A 13,658-nucleotide genomic window follows, 5' to 3' on the forward strand; every position below is an offset into this window, starting at 1 on the left:
TAGAATAAAAAAATGTATAATGCTACGGTTATAGTTGCGTTTTTTTTATAATGCTTTTTCTTTTGCTATCACCGGCTGTCAATTGTCACCACAGATTAGAGAGTATGTCTAAAGATTGTCACATTGACATTTGGCTGATTGATTGCCTATTTTTGTGTAACACAAAAACACAATTTGTTTTACTTGTAATTTTCGTAATTAATTCTGCAAAAATCAAGATTTTCTGCTAATTAATATGACGACTGTTGATAAAGAAACGGAGAATAATGATACTCCAGAAAATGAAGCGGAAAATACAGAAGAAAGTGAACGAAGTGCGCTCCACGAATACATTACTAACCTGGAAGCCAGAATCAAACAAAAATCGGAAATGCGACAACAAAACTTGAATTGTGTGAGACCACCGGATAATCATTTCTCTAAACTAGATTCCGGTTTAAAGAAAAATACTACTTTTGTGAAAAAACTAAAATCGTTCAGTGCTACTCAAATGGATGCACTTCTCAAAGATTTTAGTGCTTTAAATTTGACTAAGTATATTTCAGAGGTAGCTTCTGCTATAGCTGAGGCTAAAATGAAGATGTCTGATATACCAGCAGCTATAAATTTATGTTCAGCTCTTCATCGGACTTATGCTGAGTTTTCATCAAATTTCTTTGAAAACTGGCAAAAAATTTTAACGTTTAAAGCTACAGACAAAATTGCCAACTCATCTAAACTGCGAGTAGATATCCGATTTTATGCAGAACTAGTGGCAGTAGGTATATTTGCTAATAAAACTGGCTTACCTTTGCTGGGAAATGTACTTACGGTACTTATTAATATGGATAAAGAAGAGCATAACAATATACCAATTTTGTTATCCTTTTGCAAACACTGTGGAGAAGATTACGCTGGGCTTATGCCTAAAAAAATAAGGGATGCTTCAGAGGTAAGTTGAAAATGATAACTCTTGAATAAAAAAAGACTTTTCTTAAACCATGCTGAATAATGATTTTACTTATTAATCAAGGTAATAACTTGTTGAAATGTGAAATAACATGTTTGTAAATACAGCAATAATTAATTAATTAAATTAATTTACGTAACTTCTACAAACTGTGTAATCTCTATTTCAGAAATATAATATTACAGTACCAAGAAACACATTCTTGCCTGCAGAGAAACAGGCAGTGGTGAGAACTTTACTCAAAGACTACTTTAATTCTTTGACCAAGCATTTGATGGCTGAGAGAGCACAACTGCAGGCGCTCCATGCAGCCAACCAGAGAACTCTCCATACTCGTGGTGAACTGTCTCAAGAGAGAAAAGATCAATTAGAACAGCATCAGGTAAATGTAACTCAAATAAATATGACTTACTCATTATTCTTTACTGTCCAGCCAGTGTGGGGAGTGTGTATCACTCAAAATTGTTCATTAGATTCTTATAAATAGTCTTCCTTCTTTGTGGAGACTAGGATGACCTAATGATGAGTGTTTATTCATTGTTATTCAATGAAGTAAATATTTAATTATACCTATTTTAGGCTACATATGACAAATTACTAATGGGAGCCCAAAACTTTGCTGAAGTGTTGGGAGAAGAATTGGGTGAAGCGGGTGAACCACCTACCCTCACTCTCACGGTGACTGAAACACAAGGAACTGTGACTATAGGAGGCACTGAAGAGTTCAATATGCAAGCTGGAACAGACCCATGGCAGGATGAAGATACCAGAACATTTTATACTAGTTTACCCGATTTAAAGGTTTTCATGCCCAACTACCAACTGAAGGAGGTATTTATCATTTTTGCACCTCTAGTCTGCAAGTCTTCATTCACACAAGTCTAATACATTGGAATTTTATTACAGCCTGTAAAAAGCAAGAGCAGTGAAAGCACTGAGACTGTCACTGAAGAAATGCTAGATGAGGACCTGAAGGAGGATGAACTAAGTGATGGTGAAGAACCTCCCACAGTTCCAGATGTGGAACAAGAAGATACTCAGCCAGCTAATATCTCTAACAAGTTTGTGTTCCAGAAAAAAAATACAATAATAATTATGTCATTTTAAATTAGAAAAACTTATTTTATTTTTAAATTCATTCCTATTTTTCTTTTCAGATATGCCTTGGATGTCTTTCTAAATGAGTTGCCAAACTGCATAAACAGGGAGCTTATTGACAATGCAGCAGTCGACTTCGTACTGAATCTCAATACAAAGAACAACCGTAAAAAACTCACAAGGGTTTTGTTCAGCGTAGCTCGAACAAGGCTTGATCTCTTGCCGTTCTACTCTAGATTTGCTGCTATACTCTATCCTGTACTGCCCGATGTCTGTGTTGATCTCTGCCAAATGCTAAAACAAGATTTCAGATACCATGTCAGGAAAAAGGATCAAATCAACATTGAATCTAAGGTTTTTATCTTTTTTATTAATATCACTATAAGTTGAGATATTAATAAGTTAAATGAGTATAGAATATTGTATCTTAATCCTTGATTTATTTCAGATTAAAGTAGTGAGGTTTATTGGTGAATTGGTCAAATTTGGATTGTACTCCAAAATGGAAGCATTGTATTGCTTAAAAGTACTTTTACATGACTTCAAGCACCATCATATAGAAATGGCATGTAACCTACTAGAAACGTGTGGTAGATATTTATACTGTAATCCAGACACACACCAAAGAACAATGATCTACTTACAGCAAATGATGAGGAAAAAGGTAAATCTACTAGCTATAAAAAGTGTTAAAATGTTTCCCCTTATATTTATAACTATTGATCTTATTTTTCCTTTTTCAGACTGTTTCAGCCCTAGACTCGCGTTATGTAACGCAAATTGAAAATGCATTTTATTACGTTTGTCCACCTGAAGCGCCTGCCCAACCCAAGGAAGAGGAGCCTCCTATGCATCAATTCATACGTAAAATACTTCATGAGGACTTGCAGAAAAGCAATGAAGAGAAAATCCTCAGGTTGATGCGAAAACTAAACTGGGATGATCCAGATATATCGGCCATTGCAATAACCCATTTGGCTGGGGGATGGAGAGTCAGGGCTAGTGCCAGAAGAGCCCTCGCGCGTTTGACTGCAGAACTGGCAGCTTGGCAAGAAGCAGTGGCTCCTGCAGTTGTCGACACTATTCTGGAAGAAATACGCGTTACAATGGAAGACCCCCATCCTAGATACAATCAAAGAAGGATAGCCACTGTCAGATATCTAGGGGAGTTGTACAATTACAAATTACTGGACTCGCGCGATGTGTTCACTGTTCTGTATTCATTCATTACTCTGGGCGCAACTCGCGATCCCGGTAATGTCTCTCCTCTCGATCCACCAGACAACGTGTTCAGAATAAGACTCGTTTGTGCTTTGCTTGAAACTTGTGGCGCTTACTTCAACAGCGGATCCAGCAAAAAGAGATTGGATTACTTCCTGACTTTCTTCCAGAGCTACTATTGGGTGAAGTATTCAGATCCTTACTGGAATGACGATAACAAGTTCCCAATTTATGTAAAGTACATTTATCAAGAATGTCTGACCACCTTGAGGCCTAAATTGACTTTGTATACGAGTTGGCAACAATGTAAAGACGCAATAGAGGATCTGAGGCAAGTGTTGTACCCTGAATTAGGCGAAGAGGAACAGTATGATAATGAAGATCAAGGAGACGACAGCGTCAATGATGGGTTGGATACGATAATAGAGACAGATGATGAAACAGACAATCCACAGTTGCCCGAGGAGAGCTCGGATGAGGAGCCTATAACTGAAAATACTGGTAACGATGAAAATGAAGGTTCGGGAGATCCTGATGATATCACTATAGAAGCGAGACGACCTGCTCCAAAACCGGTAAGAAAACGTTACATTCGTCGTAATTTAAAGTGCGTATTTTGCCAGTAGTAATTATTGATTGTTATTTGTTTCTTTCCTAGGTCGAGGACGTCGAATTTGAGTCTGCTTTTGAGAAAATGGTAATGGAGAACATAGCAGAAAGACAACGCGAGAATAGACCTCAGCAGCGTGACATCGCCGTGCCCATGACTTGCCGACAGACTACTAAGAAGACTTATGAACAGTTACTGGTATGTATTTACAGCTGTTTAAACTATTTCAAGTTTTATTAGTATTATTTTATGATCTTTGTTCAATTGAATTTAGAAAAGGTAATTTAGAACTGTTTTTTGAACTTTCACAAAAGTTCAATGATTCCTTACAGCAAGGCAAAGAAGGAGTTGAATTTGTGTTAATGGTCAGAAAAGGCACGAAACCGCAATACAAGTCATTTAACGCGCCTCCTGAACTCGCCAGCAATCTGCAACAGCAGGCGTTGGCAGATAAACAGGAGATGGAGAGAGTTAAACGGTATGTGTATGAGCTGTACAATCAAAACAAAAAATTTGTACTATGTGGATTTTAAGACAGTATCCATTGTATCTTGTCTTTACAATTTATTGTTACTTTTTTAACCTCAGGTTGACATTGAACATCTCCGAGAGGCAAGAAGAGGAAGAGTACAGCGCTGAAAGTGGCGGAGGATCAGGCGGTATTGGGAATCCCAACAGAGGGCAGCACGTGCGTCAAAAGTACCAACACCCGAAGGGAGCTCCCGACGCCGACCTCATATTTGGACCCAAAAAATTTAAATGATATATACCACCTGCTGACTGACAGCTCGACGACCAGTAGTTGAGTCGGTCAGTCCGCAGTCCCTGACGAATTTGCGGATTCCCTCAAAGGAAAATTGATTTACGAAAAGTTTATGATAAACTAGTCGTGGTTGCCTTTATTCAAGCGTCTAAAGACCGATAAATAAATACCAGCAAGTAGTAAGTAGAGTGGTATTTGGACCCGGTTTAATAGCTGTTTCTTTAGGAGTCTTATGCAAACAACTAAGGCGAAATGCGACTCACTATTTAAAGTCTAGAAAGTAGGACAAAAATCACGTCTCAGATTCACGTCAATTAAACTTCATGGGCGTGTTGATAACTGAAAGTCTCTTATACGTACATATATCTCTATTTGCCGTAGTCTACAGGCTGTTAGGTAAATGGGTATATGAGCCGACACTAGCCCATGTTAACATGGTCATATAAACGGTATGGTGAAGTCAGAAATTTTATATCACCAAATTTCTGACTTCACCATACCGTTTATATGACCATGTTAACATGCGCTAGTGTCGGCTCATATACCAATTTACCTAACACCCTGTATATCAATAATAAATATAAATAATAGATTTAACACTGAATAATGTTATACTTTCGTTTTGCATTTTTTTCTTGTGGCCTTTTAAAAATATTCATATTTATTTGAATGTACGCATTGGGCTATATGTATAATCATTTTCGCTATTACTGCCAGCTTAGATTACCTTGTTAACATTGTAATATACTGTAATTAAAATATTTTGGTTTGATCGCAAAGCTGAATTATCTTTTCCTTTGTATTTTTATAATAAATAAGTACATGTTTATCTGTTTATTATGATTAAAGACAAACAATGAAAGACATTATTTAATTTAATTGCCCCCTTTGAAAGTACTTTATAAGAATCAAAGAGCTACCATCACAACATCTAACAATCACCTATATTTTAATACATCAACAAACGATAGCAATTTAATAAATTGATGATTGAAGAAAAGTCTAGCTTTGCTAGCTTAGCCATGCTTGTTTTTGGATTTCCCGCTAAAAACTATATACCATAGACAATTATATGATTCTTCTCCACCCAAATAGTTTTAAAAAAAACTCCGTTGTGAGTGTTGTGACGAAACGCAAACCGTGAAAGCCAAGAAAAAAAATGCGTCGTCATCATAACTGTCCTCTTTATTTTTTTATTTGTCCAAGCCAAGTGTCATGTCTGTGATCTGTCTAACGTCTGTGGTCATGTCATATTTTGAAAAGTGCGTCGCCCGCCGGTTGTGTTGTGTTTTGTATTTCTTTCTTTGAGATTTAATCATAAAGCACTAACAAAACTTTATATAAAGTGCATAATTCATTATTATTTGGGATAACATCGCAGTGTGTGGTACATGTAGTCGTCATAATTCAAGATTTTTTATAGACATAACCTATACATTAAAACCATGGCTGATGAAGATTTTAGCAAACTTTTGCAGCAAGCAGAGCAGTTGACTACTGAAATAGAAGGCAATGAAGAACTTCCTAGGGTTGAGCGATCCCTTGGTCAGGTCCTCGAGGCTTCACAAGAACTGTATTCAAGAGTCATTCAGTCTGGCGGCAATGACATTCAAGCGTATGTATTGTTATCACTAAATATTATTATCTTCATTTAGAAAGTTAAAGAAATACTCATCTAATATTCCAGGCATCTATTGTTTGGCGCGAAAGGGATAGACTTACAACAAATATCTCAGAAACTTGAAACATTGAGCTCCAAACGCACATTTGAACCTCTACAGCCAATCGCCGATTCTGATATCGAAAGTTTTTTGCGTAATGAAAGAGAAAATGCCATTATTTCACTTATTGATGAAGTCAACAAAAATGTAAGTAAATTTTTATATTATTTATTAGTTGCATTCCAAATGTTTATGCATTGACTTTTTGAATGTAACTTATTTTGTATCTTCCTAGTCATTGCAAACAACTGAAGATCAAAAATGGGAACACATGATGTCAGAATGGAACAGGGAGAAGATTAAGCTCATGAATGCGATGATTGGTCCCTCTCAAAACTGGTTGGACTTGAAGCGTACTCCTGAGCCTCCAAGCATTGCTGACACTCCCAAGAAGTTTGGGCATTCCATGTTGGACAACATTGAGGCTGCATATGCTCGGCAAGTGCACCAGTACAACAAGCTTGTGTTCCAAGGGTCCAAGTCAAGAACAGCGCTTCACCAGAAGTTTGCACAGGTGGCAGAAGAGTTTAATGATCCAGTAAGTTTATTTTGAGTTAATGTTTGATGTTTATAGGTTATTATAGTTTTATATTGCATATGACATCTATTAGAAGTTTTAAATCATGTTCTTTAGTACATTCATAATATTAGTATTATGGTGTTTGTGTACCACAATTTTATTGTTACAGAAAGTACTTGAAATGTGGGAGGTCATAAAGACAATGGCTAACATTCCTGCTTTGGTCAGAGATGAGGATCCCCTGAAGGCAAGGGGCAACTCTGCAATACAGCAGTGTTTGATAGGACAAGGGAAGAAGTATTTGGAAAAGAGGTTTGTGGATATTTATCAATTTCATTTTTGTGATAAAAAAGAAAAAAATCTTCTTCGGATTTTTGTATTGCAGATGTATTATTTTCCAATTCAATTCTTTATTGCTCCATTTGTTCAAAGGTTCTTACTTATTAGTAATCATAATGATCAATATCAGCTGTTTCCTCTCTTCAGTGAACTGATAAGCCCTTGTTTATTGAAAATGATGTTTTTGTATTATTACTTATTTACTACTACAATCAACAGTACACACTTCTACAATCAACAGTACATCTTTTCAGGTACAAACAGTACATGAGCGATGTGGTCCGCTCTAACCCGGCTGCGGCGATGCGCGGCGGCGAACCAGGCACGTACCCACTTGTTCGCGGGTTCGTAGGCCTCCGCCTGCAGGGACAGAACGTCCAGGGGCTCACCGACGGCGTTATCGATGAGCGACCGCTCTGGCCCATGATCTACTATTGTTTGAGAAGCGGAGATGCTAATGCAGCACTTCATTGCTTGAGGAAAGCCGGGTAAGAAAAAATTAATAATAAAGTGTGCTAAAAGTTTTGTAGTATCAGATTGTTGCGTCTGTTCCTTATAATTAGGTAAATGTTGCTAATGTCTCAATTCTCCACCGTCTACCCCGATTATTACAACTAAACTCTTTTGTGTTTGTTAAAAATAACGACACTTTGTTTATACTTTTCAGACGTGATCATGAAGAGTTTGTAGCAGCTTTAGAAGAGCACATAAGAAGCCCAGAGAAACCTCTCAGTGATAAACTACAGACTGCTATTAACTTCCAGTACAGGATTCAAGTGCGCAACTCTACAGATCCTTATAAAAGAGCTGTAAGTGAAATGAATACACAATACTTTTCCTTTAGCATTGCTTTATGTTTATAGTTATTTTATCCCTCATTATTATGTAATTTATAGAAGTGTTTTTCAATCGTAAACAGACAATTTTTGACCTTCAATCTCTTATTTCAGGTGTACTGTGTCGTAGGCTGTTGCGATGTCACCGACGAACATTCAGAAGTAGCACGCACCGCCGATGACTACCTCTGGCTGAAGCTGTCCATTATCAAATCACGACCCAACAACGATTCGGAATTTTTCTCGTACTCAGACCTACAAAAACTGATCTTAGAAGAATATGGTAACAATTTGTCTTTATAGAAATATGTTTATAATTTTTTAGATTATTTGATAATTAATCATAAGGTTTTTTTTAGGTGAAACACACTACCATGCCTATGAGAAACCATTAGTTTACTTCCAAGTGCTGGCCCTGACTGGGCAATTTGAACCAGCTATAGAATTTTTGTCCAGAATACCAAGGTAATGCTTGAAAATGTTATAATTTAGTGCAGATTGTTTTTGAGCAGGACTAAAGTCATACATTACCCACTATTCTTCCAGATATCAAGTGCATGGTGTCCACATGGCTTTAGCCCTTCACGATGTATATTTGTTGGGCACGCCGCGTAACGTTCAAGCGCCATTACGTATGTATAACAATTATTTTGGTTATTTATCGTTTTTTTAGTGCTAAAATGGTTTTTTATTCAAAATTATCGTTTTGTTCTTAGTGTCAGTGGACACAGATGACCCAACGCCGCTGCGGCGCCTCAATCTCGCAAGACTGCTGCTCCTGTATGTCAGAAAATTCGAACTCACTGACCCATCAGATGCTTTACATTACTACTTCTTTTTAAGGTGAGAGCATCCTCCATTATGCAGTTGTCACAATTATTCCACTTTAGTATTTACTAGAATTTACCTAAATAGCTGGCCTTTGTTACATTTATTCTGTTTGGAGCCCTCTCTAATGCTATGACACGGTGACTATTTTTTAGTGTGTCGGTGTGCGTTGCAGTCACGCACATCGGAATACACCGTTCGGACTGTCGTTATTCTTACATTATGTTATACAAGCATTGTTATCGCTCCGAAATCGAAAAGTAACGCTGACGCACCTCGTTTCTTTACAAATTTTAGGCTGCATGTAAGCAACCTATTAAAAGTAAAACCTACGTTCCGTTGCAGAAACCTCAAAGACCCAAGCGGCAAGAACCTATTCATGTGCTGCTGCACCGACCTGGCGCTGGAGAGCCGCGACTACGAGCTGCTGTTCGGCCGCATGGACGCGCTGGCCGGCCTGCGCGGCCAAGGCCTACTGGACCAGTTCAACAACCCGCATATCGACAGCAAGGTGCGTTACTTGGTCCAGAAACATTACATACTCAAATAAAAAATAGAAAGACACGGGTCTTAACGCGACGTTTATTAATGAGTTACATTATGTACTCACGGCTTGACGTTTCGGCTGCTATGCTGCAGCCGTGGTCACAAGCAGACTGGCGACTCGAAGCATCGTCTGTTCGGGCCGTGAGTACATAATGTAACTAATTAATAAACGTCGCGTTATGACCCGTAGCTTTCTATTTTTTAGTTGAAATGGAACGCGAAAGTTTAAAATCTTACATTACACACTCTTTTGTCAATAATCTGGATATGGACAAGTTTTGTGACTTTAGATATTAAAAAAGATAAAATTACTTAGCTTAAGATTTCCGCTTAACGACGCCGGCATAGGTACCCAACCACACTACCCGCTCCCTCCGACTATGTTAAAGTACAAGCAAATGCAAAAAGAAAAACGTGACTTTCTAAAAAATATTGTTAGGGATTTTGGCCAGCAGCTAATTTTGTTTCTTCTTGCAGGTCATAGCATTGAATGTTGCTGAACAACTCGTGAACAAAGGACTGTTTGAAGATGCTATCACAATGTACGACATTGCAGGGGTAAGTTTCTCAGAGATTTTTATTTCTTATCTCCAACCTGTCTGACATAATGACATACTTTTTTTTACAAATGTGTATTCATCTATCTGTAAAAAAATTGTAACGGCGCGGCTCCGTTTCAAATCCAAAAGAAGTAATAAGTCATTATTGATTGGATGAGTTTCGTCCATTTCGTCTCATGGTCTATTTTTGTTCCAGAACTTGGAGAAGGTTCTCGAGCTATTCTGCGTGCTGCTAGCTCAAGTGGTGAACAGCGGCGGCGGCGGCGGCGGCTCCGGTCTTCGGCAGCGTCTGGGTCCGCTCGCCGAGCACGTGTCGACGCGCCTGCGTTCCGCCGACGCGGCCGCACTGCCCGCCGCGCTGGTGGAAGCGTATACTAAGCTGTGCAAGCTGATGACCTTCTTTGACCGCTTTCATGCTGAGAACTACGACTCGGCTTTGGAGGTGAGCATAATGACTTCAGAAATGTGTTTCGTGTTTGAAAATTCTCAGCTGTTGAGAATTGATAAAATATTGAGGCTTGATCATGACTTCAGAAATGTGCTCATTCGTGACTCAGCTGTTGAGAATATATAAAATATTGAGACTTCTAACCGGTCAATCTGGAAGTCACGTACCGGAATACGCAGCGTGAGAAGTCTACAACTGGTAGACTTGTCGGTCCACCTTGTAGACTACAAGGTGGACCGACATCGTCATAAAGGTAGCAGGGCGCTACCGACCGGGCGATGTGGAAATCACTGGGCCTATGATCAGCGAGTGGACGTCCTATAACTGTAATGATGATGATGAATCTGGAAGTCATTAGGGGAGGTCTATGTTCAGCAGTGGACGTCCTGTGTCTAAAATAAGTCTGATGCACTACTAATTTTCCTAGATCCTGCGCGAATGCGAGCTGGTGCCCCTAAGCAGCGACGAGCTGGAAGCGCGTGTTAGCGGCGCGCGGCAGGCACGAGGCGAACTCCTGCGCAGCCTGCCCGCTGTATTGCGCGCGCTGTGTACCATATTGCTGGCGCAGCGACAGAAGTTGCGCGCCGCCCGTCCGCCGCACCACGCCACCAACAAGGTACCGTGACGTAGTAGTGCTTATTGCGTTCTGTATATGATTACGGACGATAAAACAGGGTTTATTCACTTGTCCTCATGTCTATGAGCGTAGCGTTTGCCGTTTGGTATAAATTAGTACCTATTATAGTAGGTTACATAATAATATTCTGGCATATCACACTGTTTTTAGCAAATAAACGTTTTGAATTTTAATCTTAGGCATTGCATCGAGTAGTACGAAAGATCGCGTTGAACGCATCATGATTGTGCCGATGACCACGCATGATCATCGCCGACTGAGATATTAGAAGGCCTGACCTTGATAACCCCATAATGTACTTTTTATTATTTTTGCTTATTATCAAGACTTGACTACAATGGTTTGATGAAAACAAAACTAAATTACTGTTTTTTCTATTTACAGCAAGTAGAGTGGCTACGTGAACAAGCAGAAGTCCTCAATACATTTGCTGGAAATATTGCATACAGAATGCCTGGAGATACCTACAGTCAACTAGCTCAGATGCAAATCCTAATGCATTAATTGTAATTTGTAACTTTTAAGAATTATACAGTTTGGTAAATAAAAAAAGTTTTATTATATTTTATCCATATTTTATTACAAATTAGCATTGTAATAGCTTAAGTTTTGAGCTAAGCTCTTAATTATAAGTAAATTCAGTCTTATAGGAGGAAGGGGATTAAAATCGAAAATGTTTAAAAAATATGAACTACTCTCACACCTACTAAAAGACTCCATTAAACACTGTAATAGATTCTCTCTGCTAGTTGTCTTCTAATTTCCATCCCAATGTATAAGTCATTGACATTATCATCAGGCATTTCAGTCATTTCATTCAAAACAGGCATTGGTTCTGGGTCAACATAAGGTTCAGGATCTGGCAAATCAGCTTTGATGCACAGATTATGGAGTACAGCACAAGCATTGATCATTTTAGCAGCTCTCTGTGGTGTGTAGTGCAATGGTCTTCTATGGAGACACTGCCACCTGCCTTTCAGCTTGCTGATACACCTGTCTATGCATGTCTTCGTGCGACCTTGGAAATGATTGTATTGAGATTCAGGGGTGCCTTGTGGTGCATTTAATATTGGTGTCATTAGCCATGCTCTTTGAGGGTATTTGTTGTCAGCTGAAAGATAATACAACTAGTTTACTTTCTGTGAAAATGTAAAAAAAATATTTTAGTATAAAAACAAACTTACCAATCAGCCAACCAGCTTCACCTTGTCTGTAAATATTCTCTATAAATAGTCTTATATTCATTTTATTCCAAATGTAAGAATTGCTAGCAGCTCCTCCAAACCTACAGCAGATAGCTATTATTCTGCAATCTGCATCACATACCTGAAAGCATTTTTTTTACATTATAATATGGGAAGAGGACAAGAGAATATAAATTATCAGATTTTTAAAACTGATGGACTTACTACTTGTGCATGAATGGAGTATTGCCCTTTTCTGTCATAGAAGGCTTCTTCATCATCTCTTGGACAAACTATCTCTACATAAGTCCCATCTAAGCATCCATATGTTTCTGGAAAGTGATACTTCCTATAAAATCTGAAAATTTAAATAAATGCTCCGAGTTAAATTAACAATAATATTTCACAGGGGGACAAACATGAATTTATGACAAACTTACCCCTCTTTAATTTGTTCTCTTTGTGCAGGCATTGAAGGAAATACTATCCAGTTATCTAACACCACATTCAGGCCTTCAATCACAATTTTAATTACCCTGCTGACAGATTTTTGGGATATGCTTAAGTTAAAATCTTTGCCAATTGTTTTTTGATGTGACCCATTTGCTAGGAATGATAGCGTGACAAGCACCTGATGAAGAAATTGAATAAGTATATTGTTAAAATATTGCTACTGTAATAATTGAATGGTTTTACCTTCAATGGAAATGGTATGCCATTTGATCTCTGAGTTTTAGGTACTACTGGTTCCAATATCCGTAAAATATGATGAAACACTACTTTGTTAACACCACAATTCTTTAATAAGTAAGCATCAGGGACGTTGATACAATCTGATAAATCTAAGAGGGTTCTCCGTGTTAGCTTTTCTTTGTACGAGCTTCCTCGCATCATTTTAATTTTAAGAAGTGTATTCATTTTCTAAATAATATTATGTGAATACAAATGATTTATGTCTCAATTATGCTTTTTACGGCTAAGTAATGTAAGGCTAATCCACTCTAGGTTTAATTATTAAACACATTAATAACTTTTAAAATAATTTCATGCGAAGTTTTTTGTTGTTTACATTTTTTTTGACATTTGTTATTTTAACGGTCGGTGAAAAATTGTGACATAAACAAACATCGCGCTTCTTGTTTATTAAAGGAGACGTTATAATTTAGTTACACCGTTACTCTATGGTTACTACACCTAGTTACACGGTACACCTACAAAATTGATAGCCGCGCCGCGTCCTAATGTATTGTGATTGTTATTCATTGTTTATTTTGCAGACATCAACCAAATACCAACTTTAGCCATTTAAAGTATTGTACAAAATATAATTTTGTACTTTGTTAACTTTCGTCATTTGAATATAACATCTCCAGAGTTATCTATGCACTGCCATGCAGA

At 37.9% G+C, this 13,658-nt stretch overlaps 3 protein-coding genes across 4 annotated transcripts; 2 read left to right on the forward strand and 1 right to left on the reverse strand.

The window, feature by feature from the left end:
- The first annotated feature begins 154 nt into the window (after positions 1–154).
- Positions 155–4,972, forward strand: Upf2 (UPF2 regulator of nonsense mediated mRNA decay). 2 transcript variants are annotated; one of them, XM_028300005.1, is made up of 10 exons: positions 155–931; positions 1,119–1,331; positions 1,529–1,780; positions 1,856–2,010; positions 2,107–2,401; positions 2,496–2,711; positions 2,791–3,843; positions 3,927–4,076; positions 4,193–4,356; positions 4,467–4,972. In XM_028300005.1, exons 1-10 carry the CDS (start codon positions 236–238, stop codon positions 4,639–4,641), a joined length of 3,369 nt encoding a protein of 1,122 aa, XP_028155806.1. In that variant the 5' UTR covers positions 155–235; the 3' UTR covers positions 4,642–4,972. The 2 variants fall into 2 exon arrangements, with proteins under 2 accessions (XP_028155806.1, XP_028155805.1); XM_028300004.1 differs by having other exon boundaries at positions 236–931; positions 4,211–4,356.
- Positions 4,973–5,882: 910 nt separating this feature from the next.
- Positions 5,883–11,633, forward strand: LOC114349598 (nuclear pore complex protein Nup93). Its single transcript, XM_028300023.1, has 15 exons — positions 5,883–6,256; positions 6,329–6,509; positions 6,598–6,900; positions 7,052–7,194; positions 7,476–7,709; positions 7,889–8,030; positions 8,172–8,340; positions 8,417–8,522; positions 8,604–8,689; positions 8,774–8,900; positions 9,231–9,396; positions 9,909–9,989; positions 10,188–10,433; positions 10,867–11,055; positions 11,461–11,633. The coding sequence occupies exons 1-15, from the start codon at positions 6,087–6,089 to the stop codon at positions 11,578–11,580; spliced, it is 2,463 nt and encodes an 820-aa protein (XP_028155824.1). The 5' UTR covers positions 5,883–6,086; the 3' UTR covers positions 11,581–11,633.
- Positions 11,634–11,783: 150 nt separating this feature from the next.
- Positions 11,784–13,341, reverse strand: LOC114349599 (putative nuclease HARBI1). Its single transcript, XM_028300024.1, has 5 exons — positions 12,957–13,341; positions 12,701–12,891; positions 12,486–12,618; positions 12,261–12,402; positions 11,784–12,187 (listed from the first exon to the last, which is right to left on the reverse strand). Exons 1-5 carry the CDS (start codon positions 13,176–13,178, stop codon positions 11,796–11,798), a joined length of 1,080 nt encoding a protein of 359 aa, XP_028155825.1. The 5' UTR covers positions 13,179–13,341; the 3' UTR covers positions 11,784–11,795.
- Between the last annotated feature and the right edge of the window lie 317 nt (positions 13,342–13,658).

The sequence above is a fragment of the Ostrinia furnacalis genome, unplaced genomic scaffold (assembly GCF_004193835.3).
Source record: "Ostrinia furnacalis isolate ACB-3 unplaced genomic scaffold, ASM419383v2 OfSCF0694, whole genome shotgun sequence".
NCBI lineage: Eukaryota > Metazoa > Arthropoda > Insecta > Lepidoptera > Crambidae > Ostrinia > Ostrinia furnacalis.

Coding starts and splice junctions, on each gene's coding strand:
- Upf2 (XM_028300005.1), top strand. CDS start 236: ATGACGACTGTTGATAAAGAAACGGAGAATAATGATACTCCAGAAAAT. Junction 2,011..2,106: donor CCAGCTAATATCTCTAACAA/GTTTGTGTTCCA, acceptor TTTTCTTTTCAG/ATATGCCTTGGATGTCTTTC. Junction 3,844..3,926: donor GACGACCTGCTCCAAAACCG/GTAAGAAAACGT, acceptor TTTCTTTCCTAG/GTCGAGGACGTCGAATTTGA.
- LOC114349598 (XM_028300023.1), top strand. CDS start 6,087: ATGGCTGATGAAGATTTTAGCAAACTTTTGCAGCAAGCAGAGCAGTTG. Junction 6,510..6,597: donor TTGATGAAGTCAACAAAAAT/GTAAGTAAATTT, acceptor GTATCTTCCTAG/TCATTGCAAACAACTGAAGA. Junction 7,710..7,888: donor CATTGCTTGAGGAAAGCCGG/GTAAGAAAAAAT, acceptor TATACTTTTCAG/ACGTGATCATGAAGAGTTTG.
- LOC114349599 (XM_028300024.1), bottom strand. CDS start 13,178: ATGAATACACTTCTTAAAATTAAAATGATGCGAGGAAGCTCGTACAAA. Junction 12,403..12,485: donor ACTCCATTCATGCACAAGTA/GTAAGTCCATCA, acceptor AAATGCTTTCAG/GTATGTGATGCAGATTGCAG. Junction 12,188..12,260: donor TGAAGCTGGTTGGCTGATTG/GTAAGTTTGTTT, acceptor ATTATCTTTCAG/CTGACAACAAATACCCTCAA.